The 27,506-nt window shown below is 37.6% G+C and overlaps 1 protein-coding gene across 4 annotated transcripts; it reads left to right on the top strand.

Moving 5' to 3' along the window:
- The first annotated feature begins 89 nt into the window (after nt 1–89).
- Nucleotides 90–27,506, top strand: LOC136257254 (uncharacterized). Of its 4 annotated transcripts, none has more exons than XM_066050343.1 (5): nt 90–854; nt 9,227–11,003; nt 13,514–13,648; nt 16,191–16,269; nt 26,674–27,506. In XM_066050343.1, the coding sequence occupies exons 2-5, from the start codon at nt 9,242–9,244 to the stop codon at nt 27,497–27,499; spliced, it is 2,802 nt and encodes a 933-aa protein (XP_065906415.1). In that variant the 5' UTR covers nt 90–854; nt 9,227–9,241; the 3' UTR covers nt 27,500–27,506. The 4 variants fall into 4 exon arrangements, with proteins under 4 accessions (XP_065906415.1, XP_065906411.1, XP_065906414.1 ...); XM_066050339.1 differs by having other exon boundaries at nt 13,514–13,834; XM_066050342.1 differs by lacking the exon at nt 90–854 and adding an exon at nt 4,543–6,010 and having other exon boundaries at nt 13,514–13,834.

The following is a 27,506-nucleotide window of genomic DNA, read 5'->3' as shown; positions in this document are numbered from 1 at the left end:
ACATTCTAATTATGTCTTTGTAATGCTATTTAAGACTGAACTTCTGATATCATTCACCAACAGTGGATTACTCTACAACTGACCTTGAATGAAACACAATGGTTACTCACTAGTTCCAGTTACTGATACCCCAGAATGGCCAGACTACTTTTTCTCCCAGAAAGTTTATTCCTGGATGATGATTGATTTATACGTATATGGTTGAAGACAATGTACAAGAAATAAATAAGGTGCCTATAGATGCAGGGGTACCAAGGAACTTTAAAGCAGCTGGAGCCCTGCATGGCAAACACACAGACATTCAATAATAATTATTTTTATTACTGAGTTACGTAGATCCCACAGTTCTGAGGAGCGAACATTGAAGATCCTGTATGAGCAGGATATTGCAATTCATCAGGCAGCTCAGTGCAGCTTAATCAAGCAATGGTTCAATAGTTCTGGACGTACGGTAACTTGCATAGTCTAGTCCCTTCACACTTTCCTTCTCTTTTGCTACCGGAGTCATTGCATTAGCTATGCCATAATGGTTATACATTTTTAGCTGCCGAGTCCACCGTTCAATTGCAAGAGGCTTAATTAGCACCAGCTCATGATCACTAGCTATGCACTGCAGAATGCAATTAAGAATACCTACTGAGTTGGTCACATGCATGACTGTTTTGATAGTTCTGTTTGTGCGCCATGCTGACGTGACCGCGTCAGTGTGAGGCCATATTAGGTTTGGACTGTGAGTGTAATCCCTTTGTACCAACTCATGGAGCACCCAATACTAGAGCTCAGGATTCTGCTGTGACCTCGCCGCTCCTCGCGATCAATCGGCTGTGACAAAGACCTTGAGCTTGGAACTGAAGGTAATAATTGTAATTTGCTTATATCCAGCCGCTGGCCGGTTTCATGTATTCGTTCAGTTATAAGGCCATAATAAGGGTACCGGTAGGGTGCATGTACGAGCGGGCATGCATGCATGTGTGTTTTAAGAGGGATCCATCACCACAATAATGTTCATTACCTCCAAGGCCTCACGTGAGCAAAATTCTTCAATAATATTCATGAAAAATTGTTGGCATTGTTAAGGATTCCGGGGTTCAACCTTAACTGTGAATTGCAAGACATTTGCATTCCAGCTGCACAAGTCTCTGTCCTGGTCAAGGGGTCCGCAACTCCCTTAAAATCTCGTACAGCTCTCTTTAAAATTGTGTTGAAATCTCTCCTTTTGAAATCTGAAATCTCTGAAAATTGTTGTAAAGTTCCGTATATTTCCTGAATGCTTCCGTATTTGCAGTGTCACGTATGCTATGTTCAGCATCCCCACAAGTTTTCAGAGAACTTTAGAAAGAACTCCACGTATTTCCATATACTACGTATCACGTGATGATATTATTCCGGATATCTAAGATTTCAAAATGTTCTAAAATCTTGAAATCTTGCCATAATTGCTTGAAATCTTGAAAAAATCACAAAAGATTTGAAATCTCGTACAGGATTTTTCGGAGTTGCGGACCCCTTGGTCCTGGTCAAACTCAAAAATAAGCGTTGAACTTCCCTAAAATTGCACTTACCGTAGATTCCCTAAAATTTCGTCATCTCTAAATATTCGGCACTCCCCGTGCTTTCAACGCAATGTGCCCTAAATTTCGGCAAGCGTAGGAAAGTTTCTAATTATAAGCGCACTAATTTTTTGGCACTTGGAGTACTAGTTGACGAAGGTTTCTTTAGTACTGAGGATTCCCAGTGACCTCACATAATATGCTACCTCGATGCTGGATGAAGCACCAAGTGTGAATTTGTTCACGGAACAAGCGTGCCCAACGATATCATCGTGTGACATCACGGCTACCACGAAATGATCTTCGTTTCTGTTCACAGAATAACATCTCTCCTGGAGCCCACAAACATGATACATCCTCAGATATAATGCTCTGTTAAGTCATGGAACACTTCATGCAGCAACTGGGAGCTAGCGAGATTTCACGAGATAGTTAGTTTAATAGTATTGATTGTGGTTTCTATTATTATTAGTGTCGAGTGACTAGCTGTATACAAAAGCGATGTAGTAATGACATTGATCATCTCTCCTGGATAATGTAGACAATCACGGTATATAAGTTAGTGCTGTAGCGAAGTGAGTGTTGCGGCCAGTATCGTCAGTTCCCCCACAAGGCGTTCCTGTTGGTCCCTATAGAAAGAAATCCAGAAAGCAACCAGTAAGTAGATAGCAAATAACATAGCCACGAAGCGTGCAGACTGTATTAGGGATAGTTGATAGATCCCCTAAAAATTCGACAATAACACCAGGTTAGTACATTTTTTTCCTAATTGTTCGGCCAGACACAAATGGAATTAATTTATTTCTGCCGAATTTTTAGGGAATCTACGGTAACTCATCAAATTTACATTCGCATTGTTAATCTAAAATATTGATTATGGTATGGGTGCTTTGACCAACTGCAAATAATTCTAGCTTGACTTTCGCTTTGACTGAGGATGAAGATCAGATATGTTGGAGTGCCACCCGCTTATCATGAATCGAACATTAAACATTTGCACAATAATGCAGCAACAGTTGCATGCCCCCTTTGCTTAGGGTCTGGCGTAGATTACAGAAGGCTGGCCTTGTTAAAAAAAACAACACTATAGATCCCATATCTAGTGCAGAAATTCTGTACTAGCCAATTAACTTGTTCAGAATTGATCACAGTATATGTAGCTATTTCACTAGGCCCTTACATAGGCAGTGGCACCAGATGCCGATAGAATGCGTGGTGAGAGAAAAATAAGAACGTACAGTTTATTAGCATAAACATGTTTTAAAGTGCATAGATGTATTCTTAACTAAGTTAGATTATACTACATACGCTGCTGTTTCTACAATAACCCCTCTTGTGTATGAATGATATAATGTAGTAGAAATAAACATCGTACGAAAACTGACTTATGCTTTCTTATCAGCCATTTTCAACTCGTCTGTGTTTGTACACAACTCTTTATATACTCCAGTCTGATATGGTTTAATTCAGTTCCGCAACTCGATATTCATACCACCAACGGATGATGTTTTATTTATCCATCACTTTTATCTGCTCAACTACCAAATGAAGACTCCATAACTGCTCAGTGTAGTTTTGTGGAACAATAAATTTTCAAAGGTTCTCAAAACTGTTTTCATCTCTACCATAACTATTGATCATAGTTATGATGTTATGCATTAAATGGAAAAATGGTGTGAGACTGTCTAGCTGGATCACATGTGGCTCCATTGTCACTTAATTCATTGCATTGCATTTCATTGCTGCATGACTGTGTGTATGTGCTGTATGTTGTGTGTATGTATATGATAGTGAGATTGCTGTGCTAATGTCACTCTACATAAACTGGCATATGCCAGTGGGACGACAGGGTTCATCACATGTTGTGAAACGATTAATCAAATGAACTCTGACACCACCTTGTCATGCTAAGCTCACTTGCTGACTAAGTTAGGCACATATCAACTAATACCACTAGAGCTTTATTAAACCATCCATAATTGCACATGTACGTACGTGTATCATTTCCACCAATGCACACTGTGCTGTCTGCATTGCTAGGTTGACCTGTTGGGGCATTGTTTGGTTTGTAAGTGCTAGTAATTATATAGCCAGCAGTAAAGATTACATCATAAATACGTAATTGAATAATTAACAAAAGCTATGAACACACATTAAATTGAAATTCGATTGCTAGTGAACAAAGGGACAAAATCTAATCCAAAACAACCAAGCTGTGAAAAAAGAGTGTGGCCTTCCAATGCAAAAAAAGATGTGATATCAAAAGTGGTGGCCAAAATGGCTGCAATGATACTGTATAGCTGGTAATTTTTGAAAGGTTTTTATTTTTGGATATTTCAAAGCATTTCTGTTCGAAAATAAATTCCCACATCCAGTTGTTCTTTGAAAATAAATTCCCACAAGTGAAAGCAATAATCCAACTTTTGGCGATTTGCTTCCTCGAGTTTTAGCTCAGTATTGCTGATGATAATGGGTAAACTGTATCATTACTGTGCCAATAACCAGAAAACAGGTGATCCAGAATGGGAATTGATGCCGTAGAATCTATGGTAAATAGCTAGCTATTATCGCGCGTGATCAAACCAGTGAATTTACTCCACTTGAGACTCCCTCAGTCTTCTCTCCAGTGCACAGGGATGGGGATTATTCCATCAGTAAGTCAGTTTTTGACAAACATTCATGCACTGTCTTCATAATTTTTGACACGAATTTCCATTTATTTGAAATCCATTCGGACTTCGAAATATGCACTCGCCAGAAAATATTCGACTAGTTTACAGAAGCAGTTTAGCTGATAGACATGACAACGAATGGCAGCAAGGCCGACTGCTCTATTAGAGTATCTTGATTCTGTTTTAAAGTAGATGAGCAATTGACCGCATGCAGTGACAGGGTGGTAGCTATAGGGTTTAAGTGTCTAGATGTGGAGGCCACTGACTAAAGCCTTGAAGGGGTCCATTTTACTACCTCTATATATACATGTACAGTTAACACAAGTGGAAACCTTAAAACCTCACAGTTTACTTGGGGCTGGCATGTATCCACCACTAAACCATCAAAACATAACTTAATAAATGCCAAATACCATATGTCCAGCCTCCCCTACATTATCATGAAAACATTGATTTAACTGATTGGCTATATCACCACCTTGTTATGCCAAGATATATTGTGGCAGCACTAGACAAGTGCTATTTGAAAATTTTGGTGACTATGTAACACTATATGGTTTCCTGTGGTTAGCTTAACTTAGATTTATCACCCAGCAACTGAATTGACTGCAGAGATGTTTCTTGTACTGTTTTTCATTTTTAATTTTGTGTAACGGGTAGAACATAGCAAAGCATAATACTTTCAGTAATTGATTGTTGGGGCACACGTTCAGATGCAAAATTAACTTTATGGCATACTTGGTGCAACTCTTTCTTTTGATGCGCTATGTGCCAGTTCAGCAGTAGTCATAATTATGTAATAAAAACAAGTAGAAGGAAAAATTGGGAATTTTAAGTTGGATCTGGGATTGAAGAAAAAAGTAGTGAAACAAGGGAATAGCTAAAAAGTGAAGGTCGTTTATACCTGCAGATATATTAATGGACATTTAATCCCCGTGGTTATAGACTGAAGTATAGGGATTAAATGTCTATTAGTATATCTGCAGGTATAGATGACCTCGCTTGTTTCACTCCATTTTTGCTATTCCCTTGTTTCACTACTTTTCATACTTTTTTTCTTTGATCTTTAAATTCCTGATCTTTCTTTCTATTTGTCATATGAACTGTGGCTACTTTGGTGTATTGCACTTTCATTTCAGGGTTAATCAACGGTAAATTTCTCTGACTTAAGAGTCAGGGTGTATTTAACAGCTATACCATGGCTGCGAGGGATTTTGTTGACATATGCTCATAGATAATGTAGTATAAGTAGGGATTCGCAACGATGACGTCACTACAGACAATCCTTGTCACGGGTAGGCCTTTGATCTGAGGTGTGAAAATGTTACATGTGATATATATCACTCTAGGCACACTCACCTGATAGGTAAAAAACTACAGAGCACTCACCCTGTTCCTTTTATACATCAATATCAGATGATTGATACTGGTTTTAGTAGCATGGGCTAGTATAGCCATTAGAACATTATTCATACATCATTATGCTTTACACACATCGCCAGAAAATTTCAATTGTGGGATCCAGTTTTTTGTTTTTTAAATTGTGTACTACATTAAGCCTACTAACTTCATGCTATTGGGACAGTATGTAATTTTACTATATTAAGTTAAGTAGTTAGGACTATAAGTTACTTACCTATTTAAATCTAGTTGTCCTCTTCTTGAAATACACATCCACGCATTACCCAAATGATTATTTTGCTCATCATTTGTCGTTTAGTAACTGCTAAAGTTTAGCAACTACACTGAGCCTAACCTGTAAATCTCGTGATATTTCCCAGGGAACACGTGAGTTATACCCCTATTTATAATAGTGGCACCTTTGAATGCCCATGCTAAAGTGGTATATGTGACTGGATTTGCGAAAAGGGGTCTTCCACACATCCAATTCTCTGAACTTGTTAGACCATAACTTAGTGTTCAGGTAGCACCTGAAGTCTTCTCCATTCATTAAGCTGTGTCAGTATACTCACTACTGACCAATATGTTTTCCAATCTTAAGTTATTAATCATCAAAGTTGGCAAATTGGATGTGTGTGGAAGACCCCTTTTCACAAATCCGGTCACATATATAAGCACAATACACCTAGTCATGGTTTATATATTACATATATAGTAGTGAATTGGGAATGAGCTACAATTAACTTCTCAAATAGCTAACGAATATATGTGACTGGATTTTGGAAAATGATCCAAATCGTACATTAGAAGTTTCGAGATAAACGGTTTTAAAGAATTCAAGCCAGCATAACTCTCCAAGGATAGCAAGCACGCATATGAAATTTACACAAAAGATGCATCAATCTATTACCTTTCAGGCCACTTCCAGTACTTGTAAAGGGTTAGACCTCAAAATGGAGGCAGACCACCATTGGAGTCCAGAGATGAGATTACAGGGCTGTGCTGGCTCCTTAGTGGCTGATACGTAGCAAAATCCACAAAAAAATGTCTGGCCAACATTATCAGGTTGTCCACCAGTAAACCACTGGTTCTTGCCAAGCCAGGTCCTTCACAAGGCCTAAAACCGCCACTCGAACTCTATACACCACCCAGAAAAGACGTCTGTTGAAACCAGCCTTGAGTAGTTTGAGTGGTACTGAGTGTCAAAACTACTAGTACAATAGTGTAGCCATCCACTGGAGGTGTTAGTTTGATTTTGCCTAATGTGCGATTTGGATCGGTTTTGTAAAATCTGGCCACATATATGCAGTTAGATATCCTAACAGAAGGACAAGGCATATACAGTGTGTAGCCAGCACATTGGGTATACAAGAGAATAATAAATTATGTACATACAGTAGCACTGCTTATATCCCAGTGATGCTACGTATATGTATGGCCTTAGCTTCTTCCAATGGCAAGGAAGTGTTGTTAACCTAAACCTGCATAGGCCAGAAAACTTTCCCAAATACACAACATGCCTTACACAAAGTGCTGTAACTTTTGAAGCATCCATCCTACAATTTACGTCATTTTACTTGTGATGTAACAAGTATTAAAATGATGCCAAGGGTTTCCCCTTAACGCTAAACAGTGAGGCCAAAACTAGGCATGTAAAAAATTTTTGGCAAGGAAACACGCAAACCCTTTACATACCCAACTCAATAGTGGCTGCTCCTATCAACTTGCAACAAGTTTCATTCATTTTGTCATAAAATTTTCTATCAGGTCATATATCACTCACACACGTAAACTCGCAATTGAAATTAAAGCAGTGCAAGAATTTTGAAACACAGAGACATGGCTCTGTTGTTCATTGTTTCATAACAAGTAAGCCACTGTAGTTACAGTGTTCATTAACCTTCTCCATGCAAATAGCCCAGTGAACAGACTTTTGAACAATGTGTTGTTTTAGGCCATAAGAATTAAGCTATCTTATACTTATAGAACTTTGCGTGGGCGAGATCAAAGAAAAAATGTGTACTTTAAATTTCATAAAGTACAATTAAGGGCAAACAGTGCTTTATTGCCCACAAGTGCTTTATTGCACCGCAAAGAGTGCTGCAATAAAGCACTCTTTGTGGGCAATAAAGCACAGTTGCCCACGTGCCTTAGTGCAGGCTAATACAATAGCCTGCGGCACTCACACCAGTATGACTAATCACCCAAGCCAATGAAGGCTGATAGCCTAGCCACGCTGAGTGTTCAATCACCCTAGCCAATACGAGTTTTATCACTGGATTGCTTTTATAGACATACCTAAATGCTTTGATGATGGGTGGAAAGAAGGTAACGTTGCTGTTACATTTGTTAATGTAAACGGACAAGTCCTGGAGATATCACGGAAATACTTCACCATGTGTCACAGTAGAATCGATTGTGGGTTTTGACTAAAACCTGACGAAATACGTGATGAATGTCTACTATGCCAAAATATGGTGAACTATGCGTGAGTTACTTTGTTAAACTAGTTTGTGTGCATTCAGGCTGCTAATAGTTCGTGCAACATGTGCTAATTACAAGTCCTAGTGTATGGTGAAGCTACATGACTAGAAAGTTCCATTAATCATTTAAAGCATTGCCTTGCTTGTGCTATGTGAAAAATAAAGCACTTGGCCTCGATGCTAATAAAGTACTTGGCTTCGCCTCGTGCTTTATTAGTATACCCGATGTCACCATGTGTGCCCATATTGTGTAAACACGCATTCCGCAAAAGTTCTTTGTGGCTTTAAGGGTTAATATTGCTGAAGACCTGACAGAATTATCACATTACAAAGAGTTGTGTGCTACAGTACAAACAAGGTCTTGTAGCAACTATTAAATCTTGTTTTTGCAGTTGCCTACTTGTTTCCAATGGATTGGTGACAACTAGAATCAGCAAACAATGAATTTAATCCACAGCATTTTTAATATATACACCTAAAATGTATGCTGTCCATGGAACAGTTTCTTAACTAATGCACAATAATTGTACGAAAGTGTATTTGTTGCTGGGTCTGGGAAAACTGGTCTTATCGCCCATGTCAGCAGATTTGATTTTTCATCAGAAACACAAAGCTACATGAATAGACTATCAAATTTCACTATCAAAATCAGCCATGCTTGAGTGGTCTGCTTTTGCTAGTTGCTTTTCTCAAGCCCAGTGGTGTTCAGTACATGTGGTGTGGGCATTAATGGAACTCTTGTCAGCCTTGGGATGGCTGTATGTGACTGTAAAGCTCCGTGGCGTTGAATAAAGACCTGTGCTGTAAATTTCCTTGCATTTAAGCCAGTTTTGAAACCTGAATGGCCCATAACTTAGCCTAATTCATTCCTATGCCTTCCTCTTCAATTTTGAATTGGTATAAACCACGATTTCTCGATACTTTAAAATAGTCGATAAGTCTGGTTTTCCCAGATTGGGTCACATTTGTTATACAGCACACCACTAACACATCACTTCTCAGTTAATCCCAGACTTACTGTAGAACATACGTAAATAAAAATAAAATCACACAGTAAAATTAACAAAATTGATGCTAATGCAATGTAGCATTGATAACATTGCTTTATTATTTTTAATAGGGCAACGCAGAAAACATGGAAGGTGATGAAAAAAATTTACCTCCTAAGACAGCAGATGATCTTGTAAAATACATCACTTTGCTCCGGAAACATATTAACATTAGTTTATTGCTGCCTCCTTTGCTTGAACAAGAAGCACTGACATCTGATGAAAAACATCAGTTAAGATTATCTAACATTGATCCCAAAAACCATGTTAGCTTTCTGATTACAGACATTTTACCTAGTAAAGGAGATAAAGGTCTTGAGTATTTCATAACAATATTGAAAAAGAGTATTAAAGAACCTGGAAGCGCAGGCCATAGGTATATTCTTGAAAATGTGTTCCATATGCAAACTGGTTCTATTGCTAAAACAATCAACTCAGAATATGAAGATTTGAATAATGTTCTAATAAATTTTGATTCAATCATCAATGATAATGTTGACGCTAATGACATTCAGATTGCGGTAGAACATACTGTATTTTGTCTCTGCCATTCAAAGCGTAAGGATAATGGTAGTTCATTACTAAGCCGGGAGGTGAAAGATACTTTGCAGCTTAAAAGCAACCTAACATTTTTAAAACTGTTTGACTGCTTAGTTGAATGTAAGCCACCATTGATTTTACCACATGATGTTTCATTATTACACAAAATTACCAATGTGCTTGGTATGGAAAAAAGATTCCACAACATCATTTCCACTCTAAGACATCTTGTGGATGATTATGAAGTGAAAGCTGCTATCAAGAACACAGTAACTTCTCCAGAAACAGGAAAAAGTGTTGTAAAGGTTACAGTTACAAACGCACGATGCGGGAGCCCTCAGCTCAAATCCAGTGTTAAAGATTCCTTGTTGAAAGCTTTGGATGAAATCACATTTAAGTTCCTAGGTAAAGATGATGGTTCTGTAATTTTATACTGGGAATTTCAAGAAGAATACTTTACGTTGATACAAAAAAGTTTCAAGCATGCTTGCAGTAGTAAAATTGTCTTAGGTAAACTTTTGATCACAAATGTGAGTAGAGAGAGTAACAAAAACCAAATAAACATAGCAATGGAGATAGTAGATCCTCTTCTTTTACGGTTTGCTAAGAAGTCACCTTCTATCGTTGAAATACTATCACCTGAACATGATAATTTTGTGATTCTCTTGTTGAGTATTATTAATAATGGTAGCAGTGCTGCATATAAATTTTTATTCCAATCAAAACCTTTAGAAGATATGTCTCTTACTAAGATGATAGAAGACTACATTGCTGAACAAAAATTGCATTGGTGTGATATTTCTAGTATACAGCATTTCATCTATGACGTGTATGAATGGAGCATTTATGTAGAGAATAGTGTTTATACTGATTTATTGAGGCGTTTGTTGGTTACAATACAAGATTATGAGCCAGCCTGCTTAGAGTCTGAAGATCTTCCTCCATTGAATTTGAACTGCTCGATAAACTGTGCTACAATGACTACAGTGTTTTTGGGAATTAATTCTGTAAGCTTTGAGGTAATCATGACGTTAAAATATGGACTGTCTAGACTTTTATGCTTGTCAATATTAGAGTTTCAGTGCATTAAATGGGAGATCACACAAAGTGGCCTCAATATAGATTGGCAAGTACCATCACAATTTCTGAGTCGTATTGATGCAGTCGTTCAATATAGTAAATCATGTGGCAGTTTAGAAATACAGGAATTTTCTTGTCCTACCAAGACTTCTATTAAACTGACTTGTTGTATTCAAGATTCACAATTACTGCTGGATGGCACTCCTCTTTTGATTCCAGATCTGAAAGGTAACTATTGCATGATAATGCATGCTATATTGCTCCCTTAATTATCCGACCTTCCATTGTCTGAATACTCAGTTATGTTCTATTAAACTATTTTGTCCAAGGTGTGAATTCTATATGAGGACTCTGTATGTAAATGAATGGGCATGGGGTTGGATAATCGGTATATAATAGATATTATATACTTAGTATTATTGTACTGCAGGGATCATGGAGGTTTGTCCTTCTATATCAATGGCGGATCCAGGATGGGGCATTTGGGGTAAATGCCTCCCCCTTCACCTTGTGGAGTAGCCATACCTATTTCTTTTGATTAAAATACTAAACTTTGTCAAGCCAAGATCAATTTATAACTCATGAAAATATGCACTTTTTACTAGCATTTATTATTACAAATTCACCTAAAACCAAAGCGAACCCTAGCTGTGAAATTGTCACCCAGTACCTTCGGGCATACTAAAAATAATTATCATGTTGCTACTTTTAAAGACATTCACAAACTTTTAAACAGCTTTTAAGACTTCTCAACTATCATAGCCAAGTCAAAAATGCTTTCAAACCCAAATCTGTTCCAAGGAACTTAAAATTTTCTGAATTTTCTACTGACTAACTGATGCCTTCAATAACTTGACCATGCACAATGCTATGGGCTTGATTTCTTCACTGTTCAACATCACTTCAGCCTGAGACATATATTTTCACCAACCGCAGCAGCTACAGTGCATGCAGCATAGAATTATCTTTGTCGTGTCCCATTTTTTCTCCACTGCCTTGATTCACAGTAACACGCGGTGGCTTCAGTGCAAACTGGATGTTACAAGAATCGTCCATAATTTCTATAGTGAGTGAATCGATTGCAGAATGATTCTCATGCTGTTGTTTGTTTGTAATGCTGTGTAACGGTGTGTAACGGGTACATACCAGAAAATGAGCTGTTTGCTTTCCAGTAATTGATAGTCAGGACGTCCATTTAATAGCAATTTCTGTAGTGACTGGATTAATTTCAGAGATGCTTCTTGCAGAGTTTTTTGTTTGCAATGCTGTTTAATGGATGGAAGGAAGCTGAATATAGTCTGGCCAAGCCATTTATTTTCCTTTTTATGTGGTATACGTGTTGGTTCACCAGTCATTGTTACAGAAATTAATAGTATAGGGAAACAAGGGAGGTCATCTACACCCACAGCTATACTAGTGGACATTTAATCCCTAGTTCAGTTATGGCTATACTCTGTATAGTATGATAAAGTAGGAATTTAATGTCCACTAGTATAGCTGCGGGTGTAAATAACCTCCCTTATTTCCTTACTTTTTATTTCTATGATCCCTACTCAAATAGTTTTATAAATTAAAATGTATGTGCATTTACAGTAGGGATATAACACTTCTTATTGTTTTACTGTGATTTAATATCATGGACTACTCCAACTTGTTTCAGTACTTTTTATCGATGTGCTATGGTCCCTACTCTAGTTGAAAATTCCAAATTTTTTGAAATACTTGTTTGTTAACTTTTTTTTGTAAATAATTTTATTATGACTGGTGAACCCACGCATACCGCATCTGAAATGGCACCGCACGCCCCAGCTATAACAATTATTGTCTGAAAAGTGAAGTATCCATTATGCTTCATTGTCAGCTATGTTCAACCCGTTACACAGCATTAACTGTTCGAAAAGCACCTCTACAATCCACGCATACCAAAAGAAATAGTGCCGCGCGCCCCAATTATATTAATTTTCGTCTGAAAAGTGAAGTATCCATTACGCTTCACTGTCGACTATGTTCAACCCGGTACACGGCAGTGCGAATCAAGAACTGTTTGAAAAGCACCTCTGCAATCAAAATAGCCACTATGAAAAATACGGACGATTTCCATTACGAAGGGAAGCCATCACGTGCTACCGCCAAATTGACACCTTTCGCTGTCAGCAAAGATGAATGAGACACAAAGGAGGACACTGGTAAGTCCATGAAGAATGCATTGTACGTACTGCGGTATGCCAAAAGGCACCTGTCAGGCCGAAGCGACGTTGAACAGTGAAAAAATCAAGCCCGTAGCCTTAGCCGTTATTGAGTTACGCTTGTCTGAAGGCATCAGTCAGTTACTTACTCAGTCAGTAGAAAATTCCATCGAATAATATGTTTAAAAAATTCCGTAGCAACTTGTTGAAAGCGTTTTGGGTCGATCTGAAACCTTGTTTGGGCTTAGTTTTACCTAACCAACACTGTCTCATTGTCATCAGGGAAAATTGAGGCTGGTTTTTGGGTGATATTATTTCGTGGGCCACGCCTACTCTTTTGTGGTTCCTACTATACAGTTACTATCGTACTGTATGATTTTTTGTAAGCATAGAGCAAGTTATCTAATCTGAATTAGGCCTTTCAAAAATGGTATCAAGTCATCTTAAATTATAAAGATGCCCAAAGTGATCATTCATCATTATCGCATCATTCAGAAAAATGCATACACTGTTACTATCAGATAATATGGATATTTATTTTAACTGTTACAGATAATATTTGTGATGTTAACAGCCAATATTTGAGTCAAGTTGGAATTGTTTGTGCATCCTGCTATCAAGATTACAATTGGTCTTATCGATTACTGTGGATACAGTGTTGTAAACCAAATGAGCATACAAACAGTGGTAAGGTGGCTGCAGTGTACTATGCTCCTCATGGCAATGAGAACTGTACTCTGTGGAGGGTCCGACCACTACCTACATCTCGGTTGCATTTTGTTAAAAGATGTGGTATAAAAAACTGCATTAAAGGAAGAAAGTGTCCAAATGCACATTCCAATGTTGAATTGATGTTCTGGGAATTTCAAGAAGGTATATAATTGCATTTCAATTGCTGAGATGCACAGTAGAGTGTCATGCCAGCTGCAATAATGTTAATGCCAATTAATTTTATTGCAGCCATTTCACAATTTTTCCCACCCACTGGTTTTTGAAAATCACAGCCTTTTAATTTTAGCTAATTAATTGTTTTCTATCGTACACATGACATTATCAAGTAATTTTGGTTTTAGTAATTTAGTAATTTGTTTTTTAAATTCATTTCATGCACTCATTGCACTGCAAAGGAAGTTTATACAAGTGTGAATGATTAATAGAATTACACGTTTCTTGATATGAAGTGTGAGCTCCTGACTGTATGCTCCTAAGTGTAGTAATAATGTGTAGTGTGTTTGTGTTTTGCCATTATGTTTTGGCATGCGCATTGTACAAATCTTGAAAATCACCCTATTATCTCTGGCATAATCCTTGATGCTTTGCTAACTTATGTATTATGCTCAAAATTATGCTGAGAAAACTGACTATTCTTGCTAACCTAGGAGAAAAGCTATGATTACTTTCATTGTTTTATGCCCATAGAATTCACAGTCCCTAATTTGACTCATTACATTTTAGTGTCAAAGTAAGCGGAGTCAAAATGGACTTATGACTTTACTTGATGTAAAACGTGATCCTTGTCAATTTATTCCAGCACTCCTTATTTCATGGGTTTTTCTATTCCTCAAATTTTTATTATTATCATACAGTACTACCTTTCGGATCATGGAGATTTGGGTTTTTGTAGCCAAAAAAATCACCAAAAAACCAGCTTCACAATACCATCCTGGCACCTTGGCAGTATTGGTTGGGTATGTATATAACCAAGCCCAAAAGTGCTTTCCCAATAAATTGCTACAAAATTTAAAAAAAAAATTATTCAGTGGAATTGTCTACTGACTAACTACCTGTCTGCCTGATGCCTCCAGGCAAACGTAACTCGATAACGGCTAAGGTATATGGCCGGATTTTTTCACTGTTCGGCATCGCTTCATCCTGAGACGTGCCTTTTGGCACACCGCAGTATGTACAATGTACGCATCATGGACTTACTTTTGTCCTCCTTTGTGTCCCATTTCTTTTTGCTGACACTCCAAGGTGTTGATTCATGGTAGCGTGATGCATGGCTTCCCTGCAGTACATTTGTAAACGGGAATCGTTCGTATTTTCCGTGGTGACTGGATTGATTGTAGAGGCGATTCTAATACTGTTCTTCATTTGTAACACTGTGTAACGGGGCTGAACATAGTTGAAAGTGAAACATAATGACCACTGCATTTTTGAGACAGTAATTGACAGTTTTTGATAGTTGGGGTGTGCGAATTGTCGTATTTTTGTGGTGACTCAGTGGATTGATTGCAGAGGCGCTTCTTCTACTGCTTTATGTTTGTAGCGCTGTGTAATGGGCTGAACATAGCTGAAAGCGAAGCGTAATGACTGCTGTAGTTTCAAAACAATATTTGATACTGGGGCGCGCATTCAGACAAAACATCCTTTCTTTCTATGTTGTATGTGTGGGTTCACCAGTCATAGTAATGTTGCAAAAAAGTAAACAAACAAAAAATTAGGAATTTTAAGTTCGATTAGGGATCATAGAAAAAAAAGTAGGGAAGGGGGGTCGCCTACACCTGCAGATATACTAGTGAACATGTTTAATCCCTAATTCAGTCATGGGTATAGACTGAATTAGGGATCAGATGTTCACTAGTATATCTGCAGGTGTAGGCGACCTCCCTTGTTTCCCTACTCAAACTTAAAATTCTAATTTTTCCTTATACTTGTGTTAAAGATCTTTAATAGTACAAACTATGCTGGTATAATTTGGAGCATAAAACATCAAATATTATGCCAGCATAATAGGACTTTTTCAATATTTTAATATAAAAAATCCGTAATGTTGTTACTACATTTCATATCAAAAATTAAGATTTGTATTTGCTGTTCTTGGCTGATTATTACTACTGTACACTGATAATGTAAGATCGGAATACTCTAATAGAGCAGTCACTCCAATGTAGCAGTCAGGAAATATTTATATACACTTTTAGCAAATAGTCAACTTCTGATATTTAGAAAAAGCATAATTGTAAGCATGATAGGCTCGATTTAAAGCATTGCTCAAAAGTATAGTTGGTTATTTCAAAGCATTATTGGCTCAAGTCTACTGTTCAAATGATAGCAGTAAACAAGTGGAATTACTTCTTATTTTTTAAATCCACTGGACCAATAACTCTCGATCAACAGCACATAATTATAGTGCAGTATACATTGTATATTATATTGCTTTATACTTACAATATATTTGATTTTCAGGACTTATTGCCAAAAATTTTTATCTAATGCTTTTTAATAGCAACTGACACAACACGTATGACATTCCATCCCTTGTTATACTGGGAAGAAATATCATTTAAAAGCAAGTTTGATAAAAGGTATGTCATGTAGGACTGGTATGTATGTATGTACGTAGGTATGTATGTATGTATACATACAGGATTGTGTGTCACCAGTGGGATGTGCCTTTTGTGGTTCTGAAAGGTGCGTGCCCTCTGTGCCCTGTCTTTCCTTTTACCTTCAATGCAGACTGGTTGTCATCTTCTCTTCATGCAACAAAACCATATCAAGGTGTTAATTTTCCGTATTAACACTTTCCTTGAGCAGCATATTGAGATGCCACAGAATTATTCGAAGTACTTACGCTAACTGTAAAAGATACTGGACACCAGATAGTTAGTTGCCTGTAACTTAATGATAGGTTCGAGACCACGCCCAGTAACAATCCAGGTTGATTAATAACAATTGAGTACAGAAACCACATCTCTTAACAGTCTATTTACTCGAACATGCTCCTCTTATTTGTTTAACTTTATTTATAATACAGTGGATCCTCAGTTATCTGAACAGCTTTGTTCTTATAGTTAGCCAAAGGCCCAAAAGTGTTCAGATAATTGAAATCGTTTGGATAACTGAAGCCCATTGATTTATATACAGAACTTCATTCAACTACTCTAATAGAACAGGCATTTACTCAACGAAAATGCATACTGATCAAGACACATGGTAGTGTGTCGTGCGGCCCAAGAAGCCGGCGCATAACACCCGTGAGTATATTGACAGGAAGAAAGAAAACGCAATATTTGCACCTTCATAGCTCTGTGCTGCCTTGATTAAACAAGACGATTTTTGCTGTGCACACTCCCTCCACCTACAGGACTCCACATTCCAAATTTGAGCGAAATCGCTTCAAGCGTTCCCGAGATATGCGACTTCAAAAATTGGCTTAGTTTCTTCGTTTTTTTTTCTCTTATTTTTCTTCCTCTTTTCGCACACTTACAAAAACTGCTATAAAATGTGAACGCCTTATCCGATTGCCTTGAAATTTGGTACACTGAAGGGAGGTATAAAGACGCATCTCGGTACCAACTTTGGCTGGAATACGATAAACAGGCAAAGAGTTATGAGCGATTATTCACGAAAAATAACACCAATATGTTGTCACGCCTACAGGGTAAACCGCGCATGGGAAGAAGCTGAAAATCGGTGGGTAAGTAGGTTAACTATTGAACCTCAAACCTTTTGTGGTTTGAAAGAAATTGAGCTTAAAACCAGGAAGATACATCGAAAAAACCAACAGTGTGTAACAATTATGCAATCGAGATTAGCTAATAAAGAAACGACTGCTTGCCACGCCTACCAGATAAACCGCTTGGGGTAATGCTTTGAAAATCGTTGTACAGATGGAGTAATCGTCTTAGAAAGGCTCATCAATGGTGTAGAAGAATCAGACTTAAAGCCACGGAGTTATAACATGAAATCCAAGTTGGTGTAGCAAGTGCGAGATCGAGATACTCTAATAGAGCAGTCATCCTAATAGAGCAGTCACTTTGAAGAGAATTCAAGAGATCAGCTGGAAACAAGTAACCTGTATAGAGATCAGCTACAAACAAGTCACCCTGTAGAGAGATCAGCTACAAACAATTCACCTTGTAGAGAGATCAGCTAGAAGAAGTTACCTTGTAGGGAGTTCATGCAACTATGGAAAGAGATAGTTCAGCTAGAAGAAATCACCTTGTAGAGTTCAGCTACAAAGAAACCACCGTGTAGAGAGTTCAGCTACAAATAAATCGCCCTGTAGAGAGATCAATAGAAGAAGTTACCTTGTAGAGAGTTCAGCTACAAAGAAACCATCATGTAGAGAGTTCAGCTGCAAACAAATCACCTGTAGAGAGTTCAGCTACAAACAAATCTCCCTGTAGAGAGATCAGCTAGAAGAAGTTTCCTTGTAGAGAGTTCAGCTTCAAACAAATCACCCTGTAGAAAGATCAGCTAGAAGAAGTCACCTTTTAAATAGTTCAGTTACAAAGAAACCGCCATGTAGAGAATTCAGCTACAAACTAGTGACCCTGTAGAGACATCAACTAGAAGAAGTTACCTTGTAGAGAGTTCAGCTACAAAGAAACCATTCTGTAAAGAGTTTAGCTGCAAACAAATCACCTGTACAGAATTCAGCTACAAACAAATCTCCCTGTGGAGAGATCAGCTAGAAGAAGTTATCTTGTAGAGAGTTCAGCTACAAAGAAACCATCATTTAGAGAGTTCAGCTTCAAGCAAATCACCTTTAGATAGTTCAGCTACAAACAAATCACCCTGTAGATAGATCAGCTAAAAAACGTTAACTTGTAGAGAGTTCAGCTACAAAGAAACCATCATTTAGAGAGTTCAGCTTCAAGTAAATCACATGTAGAGAGTTCAGCTACAAATAAATCTCCATGTAGAGAGATCAGCTAGAAGAAGTTACCTTGTAGAGAGTTCAGCTACAAACAAATCACCCTGTAGAAAGATCAGCTAGAAGAAGTCACCATGTAGAAAGTTCAGTTACAAAGAAACTACCATGTAGAGCGTTCAGCTACAAACTAGTGACCTTGTAGAGACATCAGCTAGAAAAGTTACGTTGTAGAGAGTTCAGCTACAAAGAAACCATTCTATAAAGAGCTCAGCTGCAAACAAATCACCTGTACAGAATTCAGCTACAAACAAATCACCCTGTAGAGAGATCAGCTAGAAGAAATTACCTAGTAGATAGTTCAGCTACAAACAAATCTCCCTCTAGAGAGATCAGCTAGAAGAAATTACCTTGTAGAGAGTTCAGCTACAAAGAAACCACCATGTAGAGAGTTTAGCTGCAAAGAAATCACCCTGTAGAAAATTCAGCCACAAACAAATTGCCCTGTAGAAGATCAGTTAGAAGAAGTTACCTTTTAGAGAGTTCAGCTACAAAGAAACCATTCTGTAAAGAGTTCAGCTGCAAACAAATCACCTGTACAGAATTCAGCTACCAACAAATCACCCTGTAGAGAGATCAGCTAGAAGAAGTTACCTTGTAGATTGTTCAGCTACAAACAATTCACCCTGTAGAGAGAACATTCTAGAAGAAGTCACCTTGTAGAGTGTTCAGTTAAAAAGAAACCACTGTGGAGATTTCTGTAATAAATGTATGTATTATATAAATAATTTGTACATTTACTGATAAAATATTTAAAGTACATCTACTTCATCTTTTCTTCTTCCTGTGGTAAAGAAAAAAAGATAGGTTTAAAAAGTCCCAAAGCCGGCCCTAGGCCGCTTTGGGGTATATAAATACAAAAAGAAATGAAATCTAATCCAAAACAGCCAAGCTGTGAAAAAAAGTGTGCAGCCCTCAAAAAGGCTATGGTGAAAAAAGATGTGAAATCCAAGGTGGCGGCCAAGAAATGGCTGTGATGGTAGGTTAATGGTAAAAATTTTAATAATGACAATTCAGGTGTATTTTGTGCCAAGACCAAGCGGCACAAAAATTCACCTGAATTGTCATTATTAAAATTTTTACCATTAACCTACCATCACAGCCATTTCTTGGCCGCCACCTTGGATTTCACATCTTTTTTCACCATAGCCTTTTTGAGGGCCGCACACTTTTTTTACAGCTTGGCTGTTTTGGATTAGATAACAAATACTCTAATAGAACAGTCACATTTGGTGTTTCGGATAATCAAAGTGTTCAGATAACTGAGGTTCAGATAAGCGAGGATCCACTGTAATATAGCACAGTGAAAATAAGGAATATGACCATGCCTCAGTCTTGGTAGGCTAAAGGCTGACTTGAGATACTTTAATACAGAATAGATTGCTTGTTATGCTTGGCAAGTTTTACTGGCTTGAATTCTTTAAAAACTGTTAATCTCTAAACTTCTAATGTGTGATTTGGATTGTTTTCCAAAATTCAGTCACATAATAATATAACAAAAACCAAAATAATTAAAATGAAGTAGCACTCATGATACTACTTCACTTGTCAAACTGCTCAGATTTTCTATCTTATTTGGTGGGAACTGTACAAGCGGCTACAAGTACTGGAAGTGGTCTAAAAGGTGGGATCAAGCGATAAAAAGTAGTGAAACAAGAGATATATGATGGTATTACAGCATAACTCTGTGGGAAAACCCCTGCTTTGGTATGCATGCAACAAAATAATCATACATTATGGAAGAGGGAAATACCTTAGCTACTTGGCATTGTAGCAATGTGGAAGTAAAGTAGGGATTTTCCCACATTGCTACAATGCCAAGTAGCTAGGGATTTTCCCTCATGGCTACCATCTCTTGCTTCACAAATTTTATTGCTGAAACCTTTAAGTTACTTCATTTTTAATTTACTGCACTAGTTAGAAATAGGATGGTCTTATTGGTCTAATTGTGTGTTACATGCCAGAGAGATACCTAATGTATGATCAGACCGTTTGCAAAAACGTCTTGGCTGTACAAAAAGGGCATATCCACAAAAGTAAAAATAACTGGCTACTAAGGGAACTGATATCTGGTGTGGCCAGGGATTGAATGTTTATTTTTTTGCACATTGGTTCTTTATCATTATTATTATTATTATTACTAGGACTGCGTCACATACAACCAAGTACATAAACCAATGCTAAAGCAGGTGAGGCTATTAGGTGGTGAATGCATTATCCCCAAATCAACTCAATATGTCACAGTAGTGACAGATATAACACAATAGTGGCATCGTAACTAAAGGCCACCAGTGGCTAAGTGCCAGTACATCATTGGTGTGGTATACATGGCACAGTGATGTGTACAAAGTATATGTATACAAAACATACAGGAGAGAGCTATACATTATTGCAGTATTGTATGCAGCAATACATTATAGGCAACATCACCATGCAGATAAAAATTATTAGCCGATATACAGCAATGCATATCAACATCAACTAGAGCTAAGTAAGGTTCATCAGTGATGTAGCAATGGCACAGTGATGGGTGACACACTATAGTTATGCATACACAACTTTCAGGAGATAGCTACACAATGCTGTAGGCGTATGCAAGCCAGATGAACCAGATAAAGGAAGACAGCCAAGCCACTGGAGCCTAGTAGCTACGCCAGGTGAAGGCAAAAAAGATTTATTTTTTTATAATTTTATTTATTTATTGATTAGCAAACACCCAACAGGGTTTTTACGCTAATGTACAAGGTACGTACACATAAGTGCCTAGTTTAAGTTACAATAACATAAGTGCCTATAATTTAAGTTACAATAATGATTAGTACTAAGTTACAATAAGTGGTAAGTTACAATAAGTGCTAGAATTACAATGAGTACTAAATTACAGTGAGTGCTAAGTTACAATAGATTAAGCACGTATTGAATTGCCTGACACCAACACAAAGAAAGTTCGCCATGCCAGCTGCACAAGACAAAATTGTTTACTTGTATTTTATATGTAACTGTAAGCTTATTGTAAAAAGCGTGGCATATGTCAGTTTAATGTTTTCTTGTATTGTTTATTTACGTGAATGAATCCACTGGCAGCTGGCATGGAGACTTGAGATGTTACAAACATAAAAACTTACTTGTAAACTTCTTGTTTATACAAGTGGCTTCTGGCTCTCCTGCGCGGGCATCACTAATCTTCTTCGCGCAATATGTAAGTAATTAAGCAAGGGTGTGGTACTGGGCGTTATATAGAATTACACGTATGGTCAAGTCATCAGCACAAACAGGAGTGACGATTATACGTTTGTGCCTTCATTCACAGGCGAATCTATCCCCGGTTAGTTCATGTCTCTAGGCCTCGTAGTTTTCTCAAACATTAATTATTAATTAATTAATTATTTATTTATTTATGACGTAATTTTAACCGCGTTTCGTATTATTCTTAGTACTTGGTTGTATAATTATTATCAAATTTACCACAATGGAAGGCATACACAAAAGGCAAAGCCTGTACAAGGTGTCAGCCACAAAAAAGAACACTACAACTACAAAAATATACAACAAACAAATAATTACAAAACTGCACAACAATACAAAAACATCAATTAACACACACATAATGGTATAATGAATGCCGGAAGGATTTTGGATTTGGATCATTGAGGATGGTTAATGGTACAGAATTCCACAGAAAGACAGTGTTAACAAAGAACGAATAACGACGAGAGTTGATGGTTGACTGTGGTGGGTTTATTGACAAGTGATGACTTCTAGTAGATGAAATTGAATTAAATTTACAGTGACAATTAAACTTGATGGATGTACGTTGGTGATAAATATTATGGAGGAAAGAAATAGAAATGTACTGACGTCTTGATTCAAGGGTAGGGAGATTAAGCTGAGAGCAGCAATCACTTGAAGATACAGTCCATGAATTGGTCTGTGGACTCCAGCGACTGCCACAAATCCAGCGTGCTGCCCTATTTTGCAAAGATTCAAGCAATTTATCATTGACTCATGCTGTCTTGCTGCATTCCTAAGTGTAGGTTAGAGACCTACGTAGCATGAAGATCCGAGGGCGTGGTCTCTAACTGACTTAGAAACTGTATGCATTATATATGGGCATATAGGTGGAGTCATTGTGGACTTGGGTTATATGTCATACTGAAAACGTCGTGCAATGCTAAAATAATCACGGAAGACTGAACATGTTTTTGTTGTTGAAAAAAATCAAAGCTCGCACCGCTTCCTTTTGCAAGCTAGACTAATTGGATCTGGCACAGCTGGGAAATGGCAGTGATCGATAATGTCGAGCTGGGTTAGCGGTAGCCAGTGCCTATGGTGTCACAGCAGTGTAAAGAACATGTGTGTCGAAGAAGCAGCTTGTGTGGATTTATACGATGGGAACGAGTTGTCACAGGTTGTGCCTTCAGTGGCACCACAGTAGCACGAAGAACAAGCACTGTTTCTAATATGGACCACATCCACATTACATGTAGCGAAAAATAACGTTCTACAAGGAAACTTACCTAGTTAGGTCTTGGTAAAGTCTATCCATAGTTTAATAGACAGCCATGAAACACTCTAGAAACAGATGGGCGCTAAACAGAATCTTGCGTGGTATTTTTGGACTTCTCCGTTTATCGCGACAAACGTACGTACAACGTTAGATTGTACCTCCCATAATCGAATTCTTTTAGGTACGCCTATAAAATGAATAGAGTGGTTGACCACATGTTGGCCTGGGTGACTGGTCACCCACTGCAGGCTATCAGCCTGATTATGCTTGGAGGGAGCATTGCAAATCAATGATCGAAAGTGAGATTTGTGATGCTTGAGGTCTTTTCTGCTAGCAGGTTACTAACCATTTTAAGAACCTGCTAGCAGGTCTCTTAGTGGATTTTAAAGACCTCATTATCCTCCAAAGATCAAAGTATATTATGCATACCATTGTCTAATTAATTTTTTTAAACTATAATTGGCTAGTAAATTGGTTGCATTTTTTCTCTCCTCTGTGTGGATTGTGAGTTATAATTTAAAAAGGAATTAATTAGGAATGTGACAAGGCTGCATAAGTCAATATATAAAATATAAAATATAGTTAGTTGTATTAATGTCCATTTCTTTGCTGTACCAGTTATCAGCTCGTTTCATCACCAGTTACTTTTACTTTTGCATTGTGCCCTTTTTGTGTAGCCAAGCTGTTTTTGCATGGTACTATATCATATGTCAGTTATCACTCTGACTTTTATAGACATGTGACACGCAATTAGATCAATAAAATCATCCTATGGGGGTAGATACGTACATTCTAAACAAGATAGCAGTAATTTAACATTAAATTAAAATGATCTTTATAAAAGTACAGTGGAACCTGTCTATAGTGGTCACCTTGGGACCAGATATACCTGGCCTTTATATACAGGTGGCTGTTATAGAGAAAACCTGCATAAGGTAGTCTGCAGCATTTTAGTGGCTTTGACCATTATAAATGAGTAATTATTATTAAGAGGCTCCCACCAACTGCAATACAGTAAAAAATTTACTAGTTTTTAGTACAGAAAGGGCAAGGTGAGCTTGTTATGAATGTTGGTTATAGCTATTGAATACGTTTAAGCAATGAAGCCTGATAGTTTATATAGCATTCATTGAAAGGTAGGAAGTGTGATAATTGCGCATTAAGGTGGCTGGGAACAGTTTCCGTATGGCTTCACCATGAAATTTACAGGACCTAAAACAAGCAAGCTATCTTCACGAAGTGCATTGAACTAACAGAAATCTATGAAGCAGTTTGTTCTCTACCATTTACAACAAACAGGAGCTCTCTGGGATGTGTGTAGCGCAAATTACAAATTTAGCCCTTCAAAGTGAACTCTTCCTCCGCGCTTGGCGCTATGGGGCTGGATTCGCTGTTAGACACTATTTGCCTGATTATCTATCATTGTGCGGAGCTGCTTTTCCTACCAGGTCTTTAGTTTACGCGTTAATTCTACCCATGTCACACAAAGATTTGAAACGTTTTTTTTTTTAAATTCGCCACTGCCAGGTCGAAGTGAATATTAAAAATCGGCTTCCGTACAATTGTAGCTTATTTACTACTGCTTGCCCATCCAAAATTCGACAGTCGTATCTTGAAAAACCGGCAACTAGTTCATTTTTGTATGGAGGCTTGTAATAATAGCGCGCAGCGATCTTGTTAAATGCTGTGATGATGTGTGCTTACGCAACATAATTATATTCATTTGCAAATGACAGGAACTGGTGGTCAACCACAGTAATGATTATATTTAAGCCTCATAGCTAATGTGATTGCTTGCATAACACTGTTGAAACCTTATGAAAACTGTTCCGAGCCACCTTAATTGAAACGGTGCCGTGGTGTCAGACTATTGGCTTAACAAGCCACCATAAAAGGTAGCGACCATTATACGAAGGATGAAGTTATGTATACAGTGATTCATAGGCGAATTCTTGGTTGGCCGTTATGCACGTTAGACAGGTGACCGCTTAATACAGACCACAATGCATACATTTGTATGGGAAAATATTTGGGACCTCGTGACCATAGCCGTTATGCAAAGGTGACCGCTTAATCCAGGTGACCGTAACACAGGTTCCACTGTACTTTTGTTAGGAGGTAGCCTTATAAAGAGGTTACCACTAGATTGTTTAATTCACCGTTCCACTACACCATTTCATTCCAGTCCACAATTCCAGTCCATTATAGTATATTCCATTCCACTGAATCCCATTATGCCCTATAAAATACTCACATCATTTAAGTCAGTTAGAGACACAATCTTGGATCTTCAAATTCACTAAGGTCCTCGTGCTAAGAATCTAACCTACACTAAGACTATTACACAGTCATGCTATATTTTGTATCTATATAGTTTTGTCCATTGCACACTGGGGGTGCGCACTGCTCAAAACTGCCATGTGCACACTGCCCAGGGTTTTGCCACACCAGTTACCATGTTAACATGTTGATAGCTGCATGCTTCATGTGTGTCGCATTTGTACATGGTTAAAACTCAATGTGATGGTTTCTTTATGTGTAAAAATATGTTTCAAACCTATTGTTTTCTTGGGGAAACTTTATATATTCACAAGTATAGGGAATAATTAATAATTTAACTTTGATTAAGGATCATACAAATAAACAGTAGTGAAACAAGGGAGGTCGCCTACACCTGAAGATGTACTAGTGGACATTAAATCCCTACTTTAGTTTATGCCCACAACTCAATTAGGGATTAAATGTCCACTGGTATATCTTCAGGTGAAGGCACCCTCCTTCGTTTCCCTACTTTTTATTTCGATGATCCCTAATCAAACTTAAAATTCTTAGTTTTTCCTTATACTCGTTTGTTTACTTTTTTGTAACATCAATATGACTGGTGAACCCATGCATTAGAACAGAACAACTTGTATTCGTCTGAGTATGTGTCCCAAATGTCAATTACTGAAATAGCAAAATGGCTATTACACTTCATTTTCAGCTACGTATGTTCAGCCCGTTACGCAGTGTTACAAACGAAGAATGAAGAATTATCTCTGCAGTCAATCAGTCACAATGGAAAATTCAGTCCTCCTTTGTAACCCATTTATCTTTGTTGAATGCACAAGATGTTGATTTGCGGTACCACCGCATGATGGCTTCACTATGTTTGCCGTACACAGGTAAGTCCATGAAGCATACATTGTATGTACTGCGGCATGTCGAAGGCACCTGTCGGGCTGAAGTGGTGTCGAGCAGTGATAAAATCAAGCCTGTAGCCTTAGCTGTTATCAAGTTACGTATGTCTGAAGGAATCAGTTAGTCAGGAAGTCAGTCAGTAAAAAAAATCCACTAAATATAAATTTTAAATTCCTATTTTGGCAGTGTTCCAGGTCTTACTGAAGGCACGTTTGGGTTTGGTTGTACCTAACCAATACTGCCAAGATTCCATAAAGGTATTGTTTTAGGGAGACATTTTGGCCAGAAAAACCCAAACCCTCATGATCCCTAGTAGTACTATCATACTTGCTATATGATACACATGTTGTTTTTTTTTCATTGTAGAGTGTTACAATATAGAGAGAGTGAAGTGCAAAAGGTCTTTCAAGAACATGAATCAACATTGTGTTTGGCACAAAATGACAATGACTGTAAAACAGTTGATGACTGGATGTGGTCTCTTTTAAAACTTAAACAAGACATGCGTAACAAGAGGTTTCCACCTCAACTATGGATACATTGCCTTTTACTTCATGACACTATTCAACAACGTCTTGCACATGTGATAAAGCAAGAAGATAAATTGCCACTATTAAAACGTGTTATTGATCCTGTAGAATGTGCGGAAATTACCAAAACATGCAGTGCTGAATTCTACAATCAACAATTAAAGGGACAGGCAGATATTGAATTTTTCCGTTTATTTGCTATCATGCAAAACACCTTTACTGATTGTGATTCAAGTGACATGAAGAAGTTAATTGTATTTACTGAGCAAAATATCCACCTATACTGCAGTTACTTACAGTGCAATCACCAGTTTTATCACATGCTGTTCTTGTACACACTGTTTGTGCCTTTAAACTATGATGCTGAAATGAAATCATTCAAGCTGTTTCCATCATCAAGTGATTTGAAAGATTTCTTCAAGCATGCAAAAAGGCATATCACTACATTTTTTGAAATTGTGAAATATAACACTATAGTCAATCTTCAAGCCTTTTTGTTTTATTTAACGATTGAGCCTGCTTCTATTACAAATACCTCTGATATTGTTAACTTGCAGACAATAAAGCACCATATGTTGTTTCTTAGAAACAAGATTTCTGATGGATTGGATGAACAAATTACAAAAGTGATGAAAGTTTGTCATATTTCCAAGCATGATTAAAGTTGGG

Source organism: Dysidea avara, chromosome 6 (assembly GCF_963678975.1).
Source record: "Dysidea avara chromosome 6, odDysAvar1.4, whole genome shotgun sequence".
NCBI lineage: Eukaryota > Metazoa > Porifera > Demospongiae > Dictyoceratida > Dysideidae > Dysidea > Dysidea avara.
Note: the sequence above shows the minus strand (reverse complement) of the source record. Positions and strands in the feature narration are given on the sequence as shown.

Bases quoted from the DNA above. Each gene is read 5' to 3' on its own strand.
- LOC136257254 (XM_066050339.1), top strand. From the start codon at position 9,242: ATGGAAGGTGATGAAAAAAATTTACCTCCTAAGACAGCAGATGATCTT. The intron at 11,004-13,513 runs GTAACTATTGCA...TAACTGTTACAG, and splicing joins TTTGATTCCAGATCTGAAAG to ATAATATTTGTGATGTTAAC. The intron at 16,270-26,673 runs GTATGTCATGTA...TTTTCATTGTAG, and splicing joins AAAAGCAAGTTTGATAAAAG to AGTGTTACAATATAGAGAGA.